At 38.3% G+C, this 22,261-nt stretch overlaps 1 protein-coding gene across 1 annotated transcript in view; it reads right to left on the reverse strand.

Annotated features, from left to right (window-relative positions):
* The window catches only part of DISC1 (DISC1 scaffold protein), a 132,965-nt gene extending 112,259 nt beyond the window's left edge, over window positions 1–20,706 (reverse strand). Inside the window, 3 exon segments of the mRNA XM_041485507.1 lie at window positions 12,629–12,864; window positions 17,145–17,274; window positions 20,563–20,706. Coding sequence (XP_041341441.1) covers window positions 12,629–12,864; window positions 17,145–17,274; window positions 20,563–20,606 — 410 coding nt within the window. The 5' untranslated portion in view covers window positions 20,607–20,706.
* Window positions 20,707–22,261: the final 1,555 nt, after the last annotated feature.

Here is a 22,261-nt window from a genome sequence, read left to right on the forward strand (position 1 = left end):
GCAGCTCCTGCTGCCTGTGCATTCCTCTCCTCTATGCATTTCAGTTTTCTTTTGAGAACCTGCCCTTATTTTCCAAGCACAGCACTTACTGAGCCCTAGTTCAAGAGTCAGCATTTTCATGAGCACGAATCCCAAAGCACGTGAAGTTGGAGTTGCAAACAGCTACTGATCGCCTACAGAAAGGCTGGTTGGACCATCTTGGCCAACTGCACACAGGAGGGAAACAGCCTCAGAGGCAGAATTCAGAGTATCATTTAATCACATTAATGAGGCACCTATTTGCATTGCTGTCCCTAATACCCTGCTTCAAGGAGCACACATCTTTCCCATCTACAGCCCAGCCAGGCCTGTCACCTCATTACCACCCCAGTGCCTGTGCAATGAAACAAACAGAAATGCAGCTGCCTACCTATGTAAAAGTGTTTAATGACATTTCTCACAGAGTCTCAAATTTCTCCCTTTTCTACAGCAATATATGTGCAAACCACAAAGTACTGCTGGTGTAATGATGCCATTATCAGCTCCCTTCTTGCCTCTGGGCATGCCAGACAGAATGAACTACTTAGCCACTTCTTTTTTTATGCTTTGGAGCTCCCAGTGACTTTCAGCATCTCCCACAACTGGCATCTGAGCTGGTTAGGTTATGTAAAATAAAGATGGGCTTTGTGTACAGATGTCAAGGGGCAGCAGCAAGGCTGAAGTGTGTAATTGAATGAATACTGGGTGACTGACCCAATTGTACCAAAAATGTCTCATAAAATTCAACTCTAAAGACCCAGGCCATAATAAAATGTAAAGTGCAGTTTTAGCCAGAAGAACAACAGTATATAGATGGCAACTCTAACAAATATCTTCCGTGTGCTCTTCCTCTCATCTGTTTCCTTTCCCCACAAAAAGCCCCCCTCAGGTTCATACATTTCACTGCTCTGCATAATTCACACAGCTAACAGGAAGAGAGATCAATTTTTAACCTCTTTTGAAGCAATGCATCCAAAACAGCATGGCCAACTAGGATCAAGTTGTCAAATATGCATTGCTAACAAGGATGCACAAACCCATGCAGACTTTCAGGACCAGGTGCTGAGTGGGAAAAAACATTCTCTCTATACCTGGATTTCTTTTTCATGAGTCTGTAACAAGTCACTGAAAAATAAATAAGGAATGAAATGCTGCCACTTCAATGACAGCAAAACTACAGTTTTAAGATAATTTTGTGGAACTATAGTTTTAATGGAATTTTATATTAATCTGACCTATACAACAAAGGATAATCATTAGTAAACAATTAATTTGACCCAAGCTAATGATAGCTGGATTAACCAGAGACTCAAATCTAAAGATCCTTCTGTTACAGATACTGTATTCACACAGACTCTTACAAGTGTATTTCTTTTATTTATGGCATGAATTTCACAGTAATATTCTGTTTCAAATCATTGTTAGCCTTCAGAGTGATACCAGAGGAATCCCTTACACCTTGCAGAGATTAGCCCATCATACAATGCACACACAGCAATCAAAACCATGTACGAACCAGCCATCATTACCAACTACAAACTGCTTTTAACTACATTTATTCCCAGGTTGTTTTCTTCTACCACAAAACACTGAGATTCACAGAGAAGCCAAAATCACTTCACAGAGAAGCCACTCACAAGCTTTCCAATTAACTGACAAGGTAATGACCCACAAGAGTAACCAGGCAGTCAATACTGATTCATTCTACCAACAAAGAGCTTTAACCACCATGATCTATTACCTGTGACTTGAACCAGAAACAGCATTTTCTTTTACAACCACCCTGGAGCATCATATTTCATTTTAAGAGGGGTATTCCATCTGCTTAAAAGCTGCTTTAGGTATTACTACAAGGGTAAATGGCTTTAGAAAGAGCTCTTTGGAATAACACAAAATTCTTGCCTGGGAAGGCATCCATAGTTTTGACTCGTTGCTATTCTTCTCTGACAGAACAGCTAATCAAGAGTTTGACAGCTTCTCCTCACAGTCTTAGCAATCCATTATGAGGACCATTTAGAACTTCTCAAATTCAATATAAGCTAACTCTATCACAGAGAAAGCAAAATTCCAGCTGATGAAAAGACTAGAGCAAGACAGGAATTCAATTAACACAAATTTAACTGACTAAATATGAAGGAAAGGAAAGTTTTTTAACACTTGCAGAATCCACAGCAATCTATGCATCATGCGCAGTATCTCTTCATTCATGTAGATGCCACACAGGCCTTTCATTTAAATGACATGCCATGGACTTACAGACATTGGGAACCATTAGGAGGAAAGAAGGACAGGAATGTACACGTTCTGTGTCCCGGAGTATTACTGCATACAGGTTAGACTAGAATAGGAAAGCAGGAGCTGTGGAATTATGCAATTTCTGGATGACACATGAAGCAATACTTTGGCAAAACACAGACTGGCTGGAGAGCTGCAGGAGGGTGTGGGAATGCTGCATGTTCAGGAAGTGAAGTTGATCTGGCACGTAACAGCAGATTATGGGAAAAATTTTAAGATCCAAACACTTCAGGCAGTACCCTTTAAGTACCTCATTTTATTGATATTAAAGAGTAGCTACTAAGTATATTTAATTGCAATAACACAGTTGGAGCCTGCTGAGATGATGATGTTCATAATTGGGAATGGTGTGCAGGCAAAATAAAGGAAGATATTTCAATGCAATACTGGACAGAAGGAAGAATAGGAATCAAGTGGTTCCCACATCCCTCACTCTATCGCAGCTTCCCACATCCCTCACTCTATCGCAGCTTCCCACATTACCACAGAGGACATTAAGTGTCACAATATAGCAGATAATGTTATATCCTTTTTTAAAATACCTTTTAAAGGTATGTTTAAAATACCTTTAAAGAATGTTTAAAATACCTTTTAAAGAATCTTCTGAGAAGTTTAAATTTGCATGCAGGAATTACAGATACTGTGGAAGTGGCTTTGTTCAAAGGAAGGCTAGCTAGCACAATACTGGGAAGAATGGCTTTCTCCAAAAGGAAGGCGTGTTTCTGAATGTCTTCCTTCCACTATGCTGGTATACTTCCCTCTGCATACCAAACTATTATGTATTTATGTTTTGCTTCCTAAGAAAAAATTCAAAGAATGCAAATGGGCAAAAGGCAATTCATGCTGTTCTCCACATTCAATATATATATATACACACTGCTTAAACAGAAACAGTTCCTGTATTAACAATAAAATTTTTACACAGCAACAACAAGTGCAGTCAGAATTTAGTTTTGTATCCACACAGCAGAACATACCACACACATGGTACCCCTATAAAACAAATAAATCCTGTACTAAAAATTCTTTATTCTCTATTTTTCATAGAGAAACTAAGCTGCCCTCTCTGATCCCTGCCTGCAAACACTGAAAGACAAGTAAAAAGTTCTTCAACAGCAAGTATTCTCCTTTACATTACTGTCACCTAAAAAATTATTATAGATGTTGTCATTACACTCCCAATCTCCACACCACAACAGTCCTTAAGCAAAAGGCACTTTAATTTCTTTGAAACTAAGCACAAGCCAGAACAATTTAAAATTACCCATATTTGAATTTCTAATTCAAGAATAACAGCCTAGAAGCCCACACTCAGTTTGTATACAGAAAGCATGATGGGCTGAACCCTCAATTCATATGAATATGTATTTCCTTCTAGATGAAAACCAGCAAATTTAAACAGTTAACAGTTTGAATTTGGCCCAGAGTAATGAGACTGCCTGCAAACAATAAGGTTATTGTGATCATTGTCATGATCACAACCTGCAGAGACCATGGCTTTTACAGCTTCATGTCTTCTAACATGATTCTTCCTCCAATTCTGAAGTCACAAGAAGCTATACTCTTAGAAGATAAAAATATATAAACCAAACCATACACTTGTAATCTTGCTTTTAATAACAAACAGAAGCTGACCTTCAAAAAAAGCTTTTGTCCAGTCCTTTGCAAAAAAACCAATCACAAGTGCTACTTGGGGAACCTTTGGTGTAAATGTCTGCTACAGTCTACATCAAGGCAAAAATCTACCAAAAGTCTTCAGCATATGGACTTCACTGTGCCTTTAGGGAATAAATACCACAGTATAAAATCAAATCAATCAATAACTTCCTTGTATTTTTATAGTTCCCTTAATGGGCATATCTCAGAAAGTTTTGAAAACAACTCATAAAAAAAAGGAGCTTTGAACAAAACTATATTTAACAAGAGTCATCTTTAAGCTAGACATGTACAACTAGGACTAAAGAAAAAATAATGAGAAAACATACTTGTTTCCAAAGTTTTTTTGAGGAAAACCATCAGATTATTATTTACAGATACCATGGGCAGATTTTACCAGGACAAGACCTACAGGGCATTGCTGGCCCTACACTTCTGCTAAATTAGGGACATTCAGGGCTAGAATGCATAAATGCACAAAGGTAAACCATCACTTTTTGTTCTCTTTTCAAACTCTCTACCACAAAGTTTGATTCTATCTAATCAAGAAAGAAATGGGATAACAAGATTTTCATTCTATGTGATTGTCTCATAAGCCTGTCTGGGCTACACATCAGAGTATCACCACACCAAGAAAGCAATTTTTCAGTCAAGCACATAAATTCCTTTTCATCTTTGTGCAATGATCCATGGGAGTTAAAACAATGGTATTTTCATAGCATCATATCTTTTTAATGGGAAGTAAAACCATCCTTTAAATCCAAGTCAGTGTTTTCCAAATAAACTCTGATTTTTTTTCTGCGATAATGCAACCCACAGAAAACTTCTACATGATGATAGAGCTAGTTAAAAATTATAAAAATACAAAATTTCTGCTCAGCTGATGTTGTAAAAATCCAATTTCTCTATCTAAACCTGAAAGTGCTCTTGAGGAAAGGACTTGGACATTAAATTCAAGGAGAGAAAAGTTGTGTTTAACTCATAATAAAGATGAAATTTCTGGCAGCTGCAATGACTAGTCACCTGAATTAGAAGTAAAATGCCAAGTCTCACCTTGGAAAATTTCCAGCCTCTTAAAATTAATCTGATCTGAGACAACAACCATCAAGAGATGTACCTTAAGGCACAGGACAATCACACCTTCTGCACATTTCAATCTACAAAGTTCTCGAAGGAATATGAATGAGAACCTGAAATTATGCACCTACCTCTAAGTGATCAGAGAGCTGGTTTTTCTCCAGCAATTTGCTCTTCTTCAAGCTATCATTTGCAGAGCAGCATTTCTTCACTGTTGCTATACATCAAGGATTGCTTCAACACATGTGCTTCCCCACTCAGAATTTTTCAGGAGTCAGAACTGGAAATACACTTTCTCAATGTTTGTATAACCAATACACTGACTCATGGGTTTCTCACTGACTCATGGGTTGCTCAGTGACTGTACTTGCCGTTGTCAACTCTTAAAGGCTTACACCTATAGGAAGTGTACTTTAAAAACTCATCATCCTGCCCAGCTCTTGCACACATAAAAACTCTAAAGAGTCAACTCTTATTTGCTGAGTGCTGCCAGACAGTAGCCCCAGTTAGGAGACCTGAAGAAAAATCAGGGCATTGGATGACACTTCACAATTTTTTATAAGAACACTTAATAAAGTGGTTTCTTAAATACCAGTAATACAAGGACAGAGGCAGAATCTCTTAATAATATGTGTTTTACATAAAATCACTCCAACTGAAACAATCAGTTCACAGACACCTGAAGATGCTTCTAGCATCTTTAGTCATCACAACAAGCTCAATTTTTATTACCATGGATTGAGAAATCTTCTGGTCCTATAAATCACCATTCAGACAGCCAAACCAGCTGGCTGTTTCAACCAACCAAACCATTCATATGGTGATGGGTTTCCCACCACTCTTCTGCCAGCTGATGCTGCAGGGCAGTTGAAGCAGTTGTTGCTTCAGTGGCTATCAGGAACAGGAGCTTCAGAATGAAACAAAGGGACAATCAAACAGCTATCTGCAGGAGCAGTTCATCACATCCTAACTAATACTTTCCCCAGATTTTCTGATGTATCAATAGATCCCCATTCTTCTTCTACATCTGTCTGGAGTGCACAAAAACTAGAGCTTGCCCACAGCAGCTGCAATTATTCTCCTAAGAATAACATCCATTTTACCTCACTGACTGAAAGGGTCTGTCCCTTGATATTGTTGCTAGCTGTTTCTCTTCATTATATACAAACTAATTTAGTATCACACATTGATTGAGACAGCTGGTCATTTTTCCCTGAAGAGAAGTAAATCGCATTGTGCACATACCCAGAGGAATCAGCACATATGTGGCTGGGCTTTATAGACTGCTACATCCCACTGGATGCTGTTCAAGCAAGCAGGAGAAACCAGATGCTCAGCAGGGAAAACCAGATTCCTCATTACACCATACATGTGAGCACCCAAGCAAGTGCTACTTCTCCTTCTGCTGCAACTTTTTCCTTCTATAACACTGCTTGGAAGGACTAAAAACTGCCTTTAAGATTGCACCAAAACAATTCAGGTTGACAGCACTGGCTCTGTGCTCCATGTTGGAGGACTGGCTCTTTCCTTTCCCTGCTCTGTTTTTAATCCCCCCTGTTCTTCCCAAGAAAGGCCAGTGCCTATGGTGTGGGAGTAGACTTTGTAGAAGCCCTTTTTTCTCACTGAATGGGGGGTCCCCTCTCCTCCTCCAGTGGGATCAGAGTCATTATGAACTTCTGAGCAACGTTCGCACCTTCATAGAAAGCGAATTCACTTCATTTGCCCAAGCACAGGCAATTTATGGCATGCCAGGCTTTCATTACATAGATCCTCTTAGAGATGCTGCCACAAGAAAGGAAACAAAGACACCCATGAACTCTACCCTTCTATCCTAGGCAAAGGAATGAAATTAATCCTAAGTAGACAAAATGGAGAGGAAAACAAGAAAGATGAACCTCCTAATTCTATCTGCAAGATGAACCTCCCAATCAGTCAGCTCACAAAAGATGAGGCAGAGCTCCTCTTTCACCTATGACTTGTCTTAGCCTCTCACAAAAGACTATAGCCAAATACTTTGAGAAAGCTGAGATGATGGCCTTGTCAAAGACAAACCTAGGTACGGGACTAGCTGAAAATGAGACAATCTTATTATCAAGGCTCAAGCTGGATTATGACATTTGACAAGAAATTGGGAGCTCCTCCAGAATGGCTGTTAAAAAGACCTAAAGGGATTCAGGTGGTTGTTTGGGATAGTGGCTTTAGAGGAAGAGGACATTAAGTAATTGAACACCTTGCCTGGACTATCAGAAAACCCATCTGCAGTAGGACTTCTGAAGGTTGAAGAGCAACGAGTGCCAAGTGCCACCTCAATGGTGCACCACCGGCAGCATCGGATGAATTGGGATGCTGTGATCCCCATCCACAAAATGATCCGTGGGCTGGAGAGCCAAGGGCTGGTCAGCAAAACCCACTCACCCTTCAACAGTCCCATCTGGCCTGTGTGCAAGTCTGAAAGAGAATGGAGACTGACTGTGGACTATCGTGCCTTGAATGAAGTGACTCCACCACTGAGTGCGGCTGTACCGGACATGCTGGAACTCCAGCACGAGCTAGAGTCCAAGGCAGTGAAGTGGTACGTCACTGTTGACATTACTAATGCGTTTTTCTCCATTCCTCTGGCAGCAGAATGCAGGCCTCAGTTTGCTTTCACCTGGAGGGGCGTGCAGTACACCTGGAACCGACTGCCCCAGGGGTGGAAGCACAGTCCTACCATCTGCTATGGACTGATCGAGGCTGCACTGGAAAAGGGTGAGGCTCCAGAAGACCTGCAGTGCATTGATGACATCATTGCGTGTGGGAACACGGCAATGGAAGTATTTGAGAAAGGAGAGAGGATCATCCAGATTCTGCTGGAAGCCAGCTTCACCATCAAGAAGAGCCAAATCAAGGGACCTGCCCAAGAGATCCAGTTCCTGGAAGTAAAGTGGCAAGACAGACAGTGACAGATTCCCACTGAGGTCATCTACAAGATCATTGTGAGGTCTCCACCAACCAGGAAAAAAGAAACACAATGTTTCCTAGGCGCCACAGGTTTTGGAGAATGCACATTCCTGAATACAGCCAGATTATGAGCCCTCTCTACCTAGTTACCCACAAGAAGAACGCTTTCCAGTGGGGCCCTGAACAGCAGCAAGCAGTCTCTCCCAATGACAAAACATGACAGCCCATTCTAAATCCTACTTTCCTAAGTTAGTATGTGAAACTATGTTGAAGTCTTTTTTTCCAACTTTACTCAAGTAAACCAAGTTCTCTAAAAAAAAAACCAGCCTTTATCAGGCTTTGTCCTGAACTGAAGTTGCTGAATACTTTGAGTATACTCCAACAATAGGATTTACACCCCCCTGAGTACTTGTATTTCATTTCAAATTGATCTTTCTCAAATAAACTCCAGGCATCACAAAAGCAGAGTGAACTGGCTGCATAAATGTCCACATTCAGTTCCTTGCACCACTCTCCACGCTCTAATAACTAAAACACATAACAGAGAATTTTCCTTATCTTCAGATGGTCCCACAAAACCACCATAGGAAAAACACCTACTAATCAAAAACTGTTCCATGTGAAGAAGAGGTGGAGCATTCAAATATTTTGAAAGGTGTATAATTGAATTTCTTTCAACCAGCAATCAGTGCCCAGACAATAGTCCAGATGGAACTGTGCAATTTATTTTAAGAATGGCATGCTGTAAGAACACATGCGTCTGTAGATATGGATAAAACAAAAACTGCAAAACAAAACAAAAAGTGAACTGAAGTAGTTTCCCTAGTTTATGTTGTGAAATGGAAAGAAACAAATAAAGGAATTAACAGATATTGAAGTGAATAGGTCAAATAATTAATATGGTCTAATTTTATAATTAGAAAATGCAAGCTACACTAGATAAAAACACATATTTCTGAAATGGTGTCCAGTAGCGAACATGAAAATTATATATTTGGATACCTTTTGCTATCTCCAGAAGAAAGCACTTCATGCTGAAACACTGAGACTTATTTTCCTCTGATTTTAGTGTGTTGTCTTCAGTTAAAACACTGGCATGTGTCAGAGTGCACACAACACCAGCTGCTCCCACCTTTTAAAAGCATCTCCATGCAACACCATACAAGTGAACTGAGCTTGTGGCCTGCAATTTCCCCATTTTAAAATAATTATTATACCCTTTAGCTTACCAAGATCAATCAAGCCTGTCTGGATGAACAAAACAACCACATTCTGCAGTCTCAACTTCAGTGAGAATTCCCTGTCAAAACATTTTTCTTTGCCCATTAACCAGCAGGTTTTAACCATGACTTCCAACAGCCCTCAAGTAAGGTCCCAGGGTAATGTGCCTTCACATTTCTAAATTCTGCAAGCTCAAAGCATGCCTTAGGTATTGACAAAGGCTCTTCATATTTAAAAAGTTCAGCACATACCAAAGATAAACAAGGCATAACAAAGAACACTCCTGAAAAAATTACAACACCCAACAAGAAAAATAAGCTTAGAACCAATGCTCATCCCAGAGCTGTATTTGACATGCTCTTTTCCTCATTCACACAGAAGGGCAAGTACTTGGGCAAGTATTCTTTGTTTAATATTCCTCTCATGTTCCTGGAAGTTTGCTTCAATATATTGAATAATTTTTTATCTTTTAGTGAACTGCAAGCTATCAAATACAATGCATTACAGCACCGATTGTCTTAAGAGATGCTTCACACTAGCCCTGCCTGTGTTACTCCAGTGCTGAATGCAATTCATGTAGTCAACAAATAATTACGCAAAAGCACATTATAGCAGTACTTTACTGACTAGCACAATGTAGCTAGAACAAAGAGTATCTTGCAGCCCAGCAGTGAGGAGTTTGTAATTTACTGTCCATTGATATTGACCTTTCTACATAATCACTGATCTCTAGCACACGTGCATGAGTAACAGCTTTATTTCTCACTCAGATAGCTCTAAATTTAGAAAACTTTTTTTCTCCTCTGCAACTACTCAGAAAATCAAATGCACATTTCCAGAAAAAACTCTTTCAGATTAACTATGCCAAGACTTTGGAATTTAAAACTAATATGTTGAACTAGCATCAACCAAGTATTTAAACCTGTTACCTAATAAACAATACTTCTTCCACAAGAAGTACTGATTTAGAATAAGCCAATGCAAGTTGCAACCATGGAAATTCTGGCAAGACAAAGGAAAAAGAGTTTACAGAAAGGGTGGTGAAAAACAGGATGCCTAGAAAGGCTGCAAAATCTCCATCTTTGAAGATATACAAAACTCAGAGAGATACCGCCCTGAGTGACCTGATCTCACTTGGAAATTGTAGCCCCACATTGAGCAGAAGTTTAAGTAAGGTCATCTCCTAAATTATTGTTTAGCTGTATGAAAATCTGGGGGATGCCCATAGGCACACAGGAATTATACCCACACCAAAGGTCTTACCATGTGCATGATGTTTTTTCATCTTACAAAAGGAGGGCAGGTCTGGATTCAGACATAAAATCTCTGTACCTGAGGTATGATAGACTGCACAGCTTGAAAAAGAAGCCACCCATCAGTTAACCTCACTGTTAATCTGAATAAACCCTCGCTTTTAAATAACTGCATTTACGTGTCCTGTATTTGGTTTGGCTGAGATGGAGTTAACTTTCCCCACAGCAGCCCCCACAGTGCTGTGCTTTGCATTGGTGTCTGGAAAGGTGATGGTAACACACCAGTGTGCGCTGGTACAGCATCAGCACCCTCTCTCCAGCATTCTGCCCTCTCACACCAGCAGTAGGCTGGGGGTAGGCAAAATCCTGGGAAAGGACATACCCAGGACATCTGACTCCCACTGACCAAAGGGATATTCCACACTACAGGATGTTTGGGATGTCTGCTGATATAAAAGCTAACTAAAGGAAGAGGAAGCAGGGGCATTCCTTATTTATAGTGTTTGTCTTCTAGAGCAACCACTACATGTGCTGAAGCCCTGCTTCCTAGGAAGTGTCTGGACATCACCTGATGATGGAAAGCAGAGAATAAAACCTTTGTTTGCATGCATGCAACACTTTGCTTTTGCTTTAGTAAACTGCCTTATCTCAACCCACGGATTGTTTTCCATCTTATTTTCTCTCCCTGGGCCAGCTGAGAAAAGGAAGAGATAAAGTGGCTTGGTGAGCACCTGGTGTGCAGCCAAGGTCAACACACCAGAGTCCCAACAGCAGAACTCCAGCTATGGGAATGAGAGCAGCAGCACCTGACCACTGGTGACAACAAAGTAAACAACAACAACAACAAAAGTTTCATTCATTGCATCTTTTAAAAATGAACAGAAAGGAAAAATTATTTTAAAATTTTCATTCCAGTTATGAACTCACTGTGAATAAAGAATGCCTGTTTTCTCTCAAGTGATTGTGCTATTCATGGTGCTAGTAAGCAAACAAGTCTGAGAAAATTCCTCCTGAATCCATACTATTTAACTCACTTTTAAATAACTTCCCAGTGAGGTAAGTGCAACAGCAGCAATATTACAGCAGCAATGAAAGAAAAAAATAATCTGAATATTCTTTCATAAGCAAATCCAAAACTAAGAAAACTCAAATCAGTTTCTCAGACAGACTGCTTAAGATCTTTTATTCTTCAATCTCAGAAACACAGGTATAAGATATTACTAAAACAAGCTAAACTTAATGCAAGAAACTATTTCTCATAACCTAATTTAAACTTTTAAACACATGTCAAAAGAGAAGAATACGTCCTCTATAAAATGTTCTGCTGACTTAAAAAAAAATCTGTATAAATTAGCACACATGAGCAGCAATTTCTCATGCATGTTAGTACAACCAAACTAAATCAAATAAACATGATGGGAGATAAAAAAATGCAAGCAACATAGTTATTGCCTATCTGGAAGAAAAGTACATTAGGATAAATAGGAATTTTATTTTCTCTTGGTGACACAGCAGCAGTACCACTTTCAAAGTCCCATCACCAATGTCCAGTACAGTTTCAGTACTTCAATTGCTTTTTTAACTTAAGATGAGGTTATTTCCAAAATACTGCCTAGAGTAGCTACTTTTCCATTTAAAGGATACATCTACTGTTCATTTAACTGTGAGTGTCCCAAAATTATTCATGCTGCATCCTCTTCCCCACTGCCTCCATCTAGCACTCCTCATCACATCGGACTTTATTGTAATTACAAATTCATGGAAGCAAGAAGCATCTCTAATATTTACTTGAATGATGTCTAGTACACACTTTCAGGCTGTGAGAAATATGTTTGAATTACTGCATTACCAAAGTGGGGAAAGAATTCCACCTGTTAACAAGCTATAGTGTAAGCTGATGATAGGAATTAACAGTTGATGGACACACATGCTTTCTGTAGGTGGGTCTTCACCATAAGAGAACATTAAGTGCAAGACATGCAAATAACTACAGACTCCTCCGAGGAAGTACATCAATATTAGAACTCCAGCATCTCTTCTCAGAAAGTTTTAAAGTGTCTAAATCCAGATAATTATCTGGCACAATGATGAAGAAAACAACTGACAGCCAGCTCAGCAGAACATACAGGAAGATACAAGATTCTACATCTAAATTGGAATTTAAATACCTCTTTATTGCTCCTGGAAGATCTAAACTGAATGGCATTTGATAGGAGGATGCTAAAGTGTCGTCCACAGCCTTGCTTATTTCTTGCAACTCTCTCAAAGAAATGCACCCAAGTAAAGCAGCCAGTTCACAATCCTGTGACTGAATAAGCCTATCTTGTTCTTCAATTTCTCTTCTCAGCTGTTGATCTTTTCCTTCTAATATGGCCAGTCTTGTTCGGAGTTCTTCAATTTCTTTCTGCATAGAACAGAAACCCAAGTTTACAATGACTCTTATGAAAGAAACCCATTTGCCCCTAAGAAAAAACAGTACAAGTGTCAGAAGTAGCATGAATTAAATTTGTCCAATTTAGCAAACATTAAATGAGACATCCTCTTGCTGACACACAAAAATTCTTATGTCAGTTGTACTCAGAAACTCTAGTGCTTCCATCAGTATGAAACTCACTACCTCCACTTCAACACCACACTTCACGTTCCTCTTCCAACACCTACTGTCAGTCCTCTTTCACTTTTAAAATACATAGGTATTTCACAAGTTCACAAGCTAAAAACTGCACCAAAAAAACAAATGACAGATCACCCATAGCAACAGACTCTTGCTCTACAGACTGGCAGCTAAACTGATCAAACATCTGTCCTGCAGAATATCCCTGCAGTGGTTTGTCTGATGGTTCCAATTCAACATGAAGCACAGGATGCAAGCAGAGAATCACTTACTATCTAATCAGCCCTTCTGATAATTAACATTTCATTTTAACTAAAAGCACAAAATCCTTCCCTTGACTTAAAATGCACAGAACATCAGTTGCACTAATTTTTCTAGAAGTGAAAATTGTGTGCATTATGATATTGATGCTTCCTGCAAGAGCAAAATACAATTTTTAGAAACATAGAATTGTAGAATCATTAATTCTGAAAAAGACCACCAAGATCATTGTGTCCAACCTTTGACAGAACAGCACTTTGTCAACTAAACCAGAGCACTAAGTGCTATGTCAAGCTGTTTCTTGACCATTTCCAGGGATGGCGACTCTACCACCTCCCTGGGCAGCCTACTCCAAAGCCTGACCACCCTTTCAGTGAAGAAATTCTTCCTCATGTCCAATCTTATTCTCCCCTGGTACAGCTTGAGGCCATTTCCTCTTTTCCTGTCACTTGTTACTTGGGAGAAGAGACCAACCTAGCTACAACCTCCTTTGCAGAGAGTGATAAGGTCCCCACTGAGACTCCTTTTCTCCATGCTAAACACTCCCAGGTCCCTCAGCTCCTCCTCATCAAACTTGTGCTCCAGACCCTTCACTGGCTTCATTGCCCTTTTCTGGACATACTCAAGCACCTCTATGTCCTTCCTGAAGTGAGAGGCCAAAAGTTTAAAAAAAAAATCTTCATTAATTTGTACATCATCCTTGCACAGGTTTTTCTTGAAAACCCAACAGATAGCTTGCATCCAAGGAAGCAGCACTTGCTGAAGGAAACTGGATTGCTGAGTTAAAGTTGTCATCAAACTAGCTGAACACCATACTGGAGAATATGATTCTATTCCTATGCTTCTCACTGTCTCTGTGAAACTTTGCAAGCCATTTAAAATATTATGTCCACACATAGCCACAGATTGTATGTTCATTATTTTGTATACAACCTGCAAGAGATCTCTGACATGCTATCTATAGGCTCTCAACAGAAATCAAAGGTCAATTTCAAACTCTGATCACATTCAGTCCAACTAAAAATAAAAATTAAAGAAACAAATGTTTAAAAAGTAAAAACCTAAGCATTACAAAACTGACATTAGAAACAACCATATGGCTTTTTATGGCAATTTACTTCTCCATTCTGCATCTGAGCAAATGGCAATAACACCCAAAATGGTGTTGCAGAGATAAAATTAAGTGGGTCTGAAACACTAAGATGCCATGTTTACTAATACTATCACAGGAACCCACTCACAAATTAATAAACTTCTATTCAAAAGAAGGTTTGAGTGACACACACTAAAAAGGTTCTGGGGTCAAATACTGAGTAATGAAGACAAAATAGTATTCTGAATATCTGAACAGACACTTCAGTTATGTATGAGGCAGGGATCTAGGGGGGAAAAAAGGCATACTTCAATATTACAGACTCTTATAAAACATATGTACTATACACAGATAACAGACTTTGGCATTTCTTTGCTTTTTTAGAGTTTCACTTGATAACTTTAACATTATTTTAACGTTTTCAATGCAATTTACATGAAGTTTAGTTCACAAATTTTGTTAACATACTTTCAGGTTTGCTGCACTGTAACCAGCTTTCTCAAGTATCACTTAAAACAAGAAATGGTCCTTGTATATTCAAAGGTTGACTAGCTCCAAAATTTCAACTTATAACAGTCCTGCACACTAGGTTCCTCAATTATTTTCCTCCTTCTTTGGTTTTAGACATAGCAAGAAGAGATTGGTGTAGCCTATGTTTCAGCCCACAGGCATTTGTCAAGGACAGAAAGGTCAGCAGACCAAAAACATCAGTTTTCTTTCTTTCAGTCTCAAATTAGGCTTTTAGGGTGCACAAAGGACAATTCTGTCTCTGTTTTACTAGCTTGGGAATACTGCCAAAATCTTAATAGGCCCTACTTAATACAGAGACCTCCATACTCTGTGAAAACATAGTAATTGCAATCACTGCAATAAGCAACCTACATGGGAACAGAAAGCAAGGTGAACAGGATCTGGTTTTACAATCACACTTTTAGTACTGAAATGTACAACATACATAGACACTAGAAGCACACAATTTGCATTCACAGAAAAAAAGCTGCTCTGCTCAGATATAGTTCACAGGCATTCTTGGGAGCATGGAAATTTTAATCAGTAAACTGGAATATTCCCACATTCTTTTCCAGAAATGCAAAGCCGCCTTTAGCATGCTCTTGGTCAACCTCCAGGGACAGATGAAAAGGGCCTAAAGTCTCAACATAGAGAAGCAGATGATATTCATCTCACTAAACATAAGCTGGAATTCTAGTTTGCAGATTTAAGTTTAAATTGGAGTTTTCAACAGAACAGCTAATAAGTACTGACCGTACCCCTCCAGCCTCACTTATGGACCGATTGTCTCCATGAAATAGAGATTACAATAGAAATATTAATACATAAATTATAGGTACTGCCACAGGTTTTCAAATCCCTGAAGACAAATGCAGAACCAACAGAAAAGAGCAGAAGAAAAAGTAAAGTGGGGCTGATGAAAATTAAAAAAAAAAAAAAATTACTTCTGATCATGCAAGATTTTGGGCAGGAGCAATCTTTAGGGATTACTGGGTGTAAACAATCACCACAGATCAGCCTTCCCCAGACTCATGAATTCTGAGTAATTTTGATAAAATGCTAATAAATGGCATGTCTGTATAATGGTGTGGTTAATTTTTCCCTAGTGTAACTACAGAAGAATAAAGATTCAGCTTGAGCAAGTGTAAAAATTAGCTGTTGTGGAGTCTTAAGTATACCAGTTTTCAGTTCAATATCTTGAGGTGGCCCTTGGATGTCTAGATTTAAAAAATTTTCTGCATACTGATAATGCTGAACTACCCTATGTCTCCTCTTACTTGTTGATGAAATGAGCCTAAAAAATACAAAGGCAACGAATTCAATAAAAAAAGAAGACACTTCTTCACCTAAGTATAATTTTGCAATGACCACATGTTTTTCTCTATTTCTTTGCAGTTTTTTTATATATATAAATTTATGTGTGTACACACACAGAGATCACTGTACTATTGGATCCACCAAATGAATGAAAATATCACAAAAAAATATTTCAAGACAAGACCACAGAAAAAAAGGAAAACTAGGTCTACTAGCTCTCTAAGGTGCCACATTGCTGAGTTTGATCACCAAGGTTTAAAAGACACATAACTAGACAGTACATTGAGATTTGTGAAGGATGGTGGAAAGAAAAAGCTACATTTTGCTTAAAAGGCTTGCAGACTTAAAATTGGACTAATGCCATCTTGAAACATTCCCTTTGCCAAACTATCACGCTGTGACATCACATGTCATTGTAAAGCTATTGTTAGCAAATGCTAACTGCTCCGTGATGATTCCTTCATGCTTATGAAAAGCATCAATCATCTTTCAGGAATAAAAGCTGGTAAATCATGTATTTATAGTAAATTCTAACCAGAAACGGATGAAAACTTTTTGTCTTCAAATAAAAACTTCGGAAGATCAGTGTAATATTATAACATCAAATTATAACAAAGAGCATGCTAAAAAAGATAATGAGGAAAGTTTAAGCATGCACACAAGCCACCAAACCTTCCAGCTCTGCATTTCTGTAATGAGATTAACACAACTCCTGTGGCTGCCATCTCCAGTCATCACTTAGATTATCGACTGGACTCCAGCCAAGGCTCTAATTACTACACAGAAGCAAAGTTGCTATTACAATAAATTTATTTAATTCTGTGTGACAGCTTACAAGGTTTTCCCCACAAAGCACTGGTTCCTATGCACAACTTTGCAGTCCTGTTACCTGTAATCGCTTCTTTTCTTGAAAAAGCTGGTTTCGTTTTGTGGCCGAAACCTGCGTCCTCTCCTGGGAAGTTGATCTCAAAAGTCTGAGCTCTTTTTCATGACAAAGACCACTTTCTTCATGTCTAACCCTTTGGAAAAAAAAATTACCAAAGCTAAAAATTAGTGGTTTTCATGAGTTTCAATGTCTCAAGCATTAAACAGATCAGACTGCTATATGTTACCTTTAGAGTCATAACACTCCACCACCAGAATGATTACATTTCAAACAGACACAGTTATAGAACAAGAGATTTTTTTCCATTGGCATATCTTCCTTTATTATCTCAAACATTTGCACTGTTTTTACAACATGATGAAGAAAGAAAATGGTAAGCTTGTATAGCTTCAGGCTTCCCTCAGCTTTATCATATTTCAGAAATTTATCCATCACTGCTTCGAAAGAGACAAAACTAAGGCATGTAGTTTCTATCAATACAGAGAAAAATCTCTTAGACAGAAGTTTAGAAACTTGCCAAAGCCATTTTTGCAGCTTCTGTCAGCTTTTGGAGACTACATTAGAGATCATCTGGAGTGTTTGCTCCACAATGCCAAATTTTACTTCTCTCTTGCACAGCGAGTTCTTTCAAAATTACAATCAGTGGGCTGCTTCCCAGTCATCAGTTGTAAATCTTTGCATGACTGGACTCCACGGTAATCAACACATTATGTTAAGTATCAATTCCATAATCTGCCTCTCAAAATGCACCTGCAAACAATGCAAACCCATTTTCATTTCCGTTCTCTCGTAAGGGCATGTGCACTCGCAAAGGGCAATTGTGTTTCTGTGTCCATCTTTAGAGACAAGTGCATGCATCTCCACATAAAGAGTATCTTTATCTTTCAGTATATTTTTTAAAAATACTGGGTCTCAAAGGAAGTGTTTTGAGGCATGATTTCCCACTGTAATCTTGCAAAGCAAATCCATCCATGCCACATATAAAACATGCATCATAAGTCTGGTTTAAGCATGATTAACCACACAATTATGATCTCCATGCACAGGTATTTAACAAGTGTGTAGAACAAGAGGTTTTCCTCTATTCTGCAGGGCCATCAAAAGACACACTTGCTTTACTCCCTCTCTGTGGGTTGCAGAATGCACTGAAAAAGCAAAATAAAACTTCAGCACCAACTTAGGTAAGATTAAGCAAGATAGACATAATGAGAGTGTAACTGCATTTCTGTATTAACAGCATGCATCAAAGAGACACCGCTGTTATGAGGTGCTAGACCATCAGTGCACCTTACAGACATTACAGGTTCCTGTGGCTCCAACCAGCCACACTTCCCAGCAGCTCTGAAGCCACCTTCTTCAAGCTGGAGCTGCATCATTCCTAGAGATGTACATAATAAATTTCCAAGTGGCTGGTCAAAATTTAGAAAAAATTCCATTATAATCATATTTTATTTTCAGAACCTTCTTGGAAATTCCATGTGCATCTGTCTACTTGGTACTGTTGGAAGATAAACAAGATCTCTCTGATGTCACCAAACTTGAGTGATTGCACAACCACAGCATTTGCTGTTCCTAAGCTAAACATAACCAAATCTGGCTCCTACCACATGCCCCCAATATTCTCTGTCAATATCAAATGCATTCACTTAAAAACTCATTTCATAATTTAATCAAGTAAAACAAAACTGAGGCATGAATTTCAGCTTCATATCTTAAATAAGCTGCCATACACATTTTTCTTGCAAAAAGATGAGATTGCCTTGACTACAGTAAAATTGCAATGGTCTAGTCTTCTGAGGCTAGTCTGATCATCTTTTTAATTTTCCAAGGGAAAAAAAAAGTTTTCTTGGGTATACTGGTTTTGTTCCAATTAAAAATTGAAACAAAAACTGAAGCCTACAAATTTTCCTTGAGAAAGAAGTTATGTTTTCCACTGCACTATCTAAAAATATTGCAGTAACAGAAAGCACTTAAACCCCTGTACAGAAGGCAAAGGGTACTCTTGCTGTATCAATGAGTCAGGGCACAGACAAAGCAAAGTAAAAGGCTACAAGAATCAAGCAAGCAAATAAAAGGGTGTCACAGTAACAGTAGTTTAACTTAAGCTCAAAGAAAGGAGTGTGCTCAAGACAAAAAAGGGAAGAGGATATTCATCTGACCCTGAAGAATGGCATTGCTCAGACCTGTGCCAAGAAAAGAGTTACAGATGTAATCATCCAAAGAACAGAAAAACTTTCATAAATAGGTTAAAACATCTATTTTATATCTACAAGTATTATATATATATATTATAGAGCATAAAAATAAGCAAATTGTATCTGAGGGATGCTTTAGTGACTCAATTTCCATGACAAAGATGACAACACTACCCATAATGTCAAAATCATTATTACAAATTAATGCATAGACCAAACATATCTTAATGAAAAAATAGAGAATGGTGTATCCGAATCTTTAAGGAATGGTAAAACAGCCTCTTAGAGCCTCAGAAGTTAGAAGGAAACAGCTCTGAAGGAATGCAGCTTATTATAAACCTCCCTTATTACTAGATGCTATAAACAGAGACTAAAAATTGCCTTCAAATTCTCCAATATCACAAAAAAATCATATTATCTGTACTGATTTTATCTAATTTTCATGTCTATCAAAAATTACACACGAATGTATTGACTAGCACATTGCAGCCTTTGTATTAACAAGCTGCCAGGAAACAAAACGCTTCTCTTCTTTCATTTGTGTGCTTGCATTTGAGAATAGCTTTCAATTCCAATGAAGTATCCTCTTCAAACAACAGTAACTAGGAGCACAGATTAAGACAGACCAAGAAATAGAGACTATTTTTTTCCCCTAAACTATCCCTCTTGGGCCATCTGACACATTTCACTTTCCTCCCATCTTTGAAGCTATCCCTTCAAGACAAGGTTTAGAATTTATTTTTGTGACTTTGTACAATGCTCAATATTGCTATCTAAGAAGTGTCACACAAAAGGAAGCTCCCAAAGATCTATTCATATCAAAAATAATCTGGTTTTTATTTTAGATTTAAGTATCCTTTCATTGCCTGAAAGGGAGCATCAGAATTAACTCCACAGGGAAGCATTGCTCAAGCTGCGTTGCTGTTGTATGCTCAAGCTGCCGTGTCAAGGATTCAATCCCATTCCCACTCAACATCAATGAGAAACATTCCATTTAATTTGCCTGTTCATCATGATCAATGTTTTTGAGGGGAATTCTGAAAGAACTGTAGAAAGTTAAAAAAAAAAAAAAAGGGGTGGGGCAGGGTGGGATTTTCATAAACAAGCTCCATATGGACACATTAGATGATCATTAAAACTCTTAATTATAATTATTCATAAATGTATTCTGCATTTTGAGAGAAACAGAAGCACCATTTCACACAATAATAAATCAACAAACTTACCAATTATCAGCGGCCCAGTGCAATGTTGCCTGAACTTGGGTCATGAACCTATCCAAAAAACTGCTAACAGAGGGATGCCTTGAAGGAAGCTGAAATTTTAAAGAATTTTTCTCCTTCTCCAGTTCTTCCAGTTTCCGTCTAAATTTATCAGCTAGAAATCAAATTTAAAAAAAAAAAAGTTAAACAGTGATGACAGTGATGAAAGGGTCCTGTTTTACCTGGGAGGGAAAATAGTCTCTCAACAAAAAGTAAAATCCACCTCTCTGATGACTCTCCTTCCTCTCTTCATAAAATAAATTGGTCTGTTCTGCTCAAGGACTAATTAACAAGACTACAATGTAAAACATCAGATAACCAAGATGCCAAGCTACTTTTTTCTATGACAAGGACAAAACTGCAGGCTTTCCAGCACTTTAATTTCACAGGGCTCCAAAGAATTGGCTTAAAGTTATCATCCATGCTTTTCCTAGAGTAACAGCTGAGAATTAAATTCTAGGAAAAGTGCTGCTTTTCACTGCACACTGCAGTTTGTCTTAAAACTTAGACAGCAGTTACATATTTTAATTTTGACCTTATTAAAAATTTGTATTGTTATTAGGTCAAGAACTGAAGAATCCCATATGATATAGCAGTGTACTTCAGCAGAAAATGCACGTGCAATTATAGCAATTAATCAATTATCACATTCCAGGCTCTCCTGAATTATGCTCAGTTTATCATCAAAAAATAAAAATTTACCTCCAACTTTAAATAAAAATAACAGTAGTCCCCAAGACACTGCTTTGATTGTACCATAATCCTACACTTTTCTTAGAGTGGCCACCTCTCTATGTAAGTTGCTTATTTGTTTTCTGTCTCTGTAGAAAACAAAGGAACATCATTCTAACTACTAATTCTTAATGCAGTACATGTACCTTCTATTGTGCCACTATACCAACAAAATCACATACATGACAGATAACAAGCCTATCATCCAAGACAGAACACCTTTGATGATACATTAGTCAAATTAGAGAGTTTTGGGTAACCCACAAATGGAAAACCTTTACAGCTCAGTACTCTGCTCGTGACCTCACTGCATACAATTTCGTGTGATTAGCAATCCTTTTAACATTTTCAATATGTTACTATCAGAATAGCATCCATCTGTGCATGCTTTTTATTGCTTATTTTCTTTCTCTATCCTCTGAGGGGATTTAACATGAGAAGTTGCTTACATTTGCTGGTTTAGAGAAATGATGCATTTTTACAATAATCTATCATTAGTATTGATCTCCATTCTACTTCTGTGCCAACAGGGTAGAACAAAGACAGAGTCCTTACTAATAAGACTAGATCTTTCCCCTGTCCCAGCACTGTTCTCCAAGGTGAACTCACTTTTGTGATGTCATCCACATGCAAAATGTCAGAAGGCCCTTGCTGAAATGAATACCCTACCCGTCATGTACCCATGTGCATACTATCCCTGCAAAGCAGTGGAGGTGAACCATACCTGTGATGCATTTCTCAGGGGCTACAGCTAAGCAGATTCACCCTATCCCTATCACCACACTGAAACTGAAACTTGAGCTGAGATCAGACTCTCAACCCTATATTTTGTCCAGAAAAACGTATCAGCACTTGCATGCTAATATGCCACTTGGCATTTCAAACTCAGCCATCAAAAACACCACTGTTACAAACAGAACAGTGAGGGCTG

The sequence above is a fragment of the Pyrgilauda ruficollis genome, unplaced genomic scaffold (genome assembly GCF_017590135.1).
Source record: "Pyrgilauda ruficollis isolate IOZ18807 unplaced genomic scaffold, ASM1759013v1 scaffold70, whole genome shotgun sequence".
NCBI lineage: Eukaryota > Metazoa > Chordata > Aves > Passeriformes > Passeridae > Pyrgilauda > Pyrgilauda ruficollis.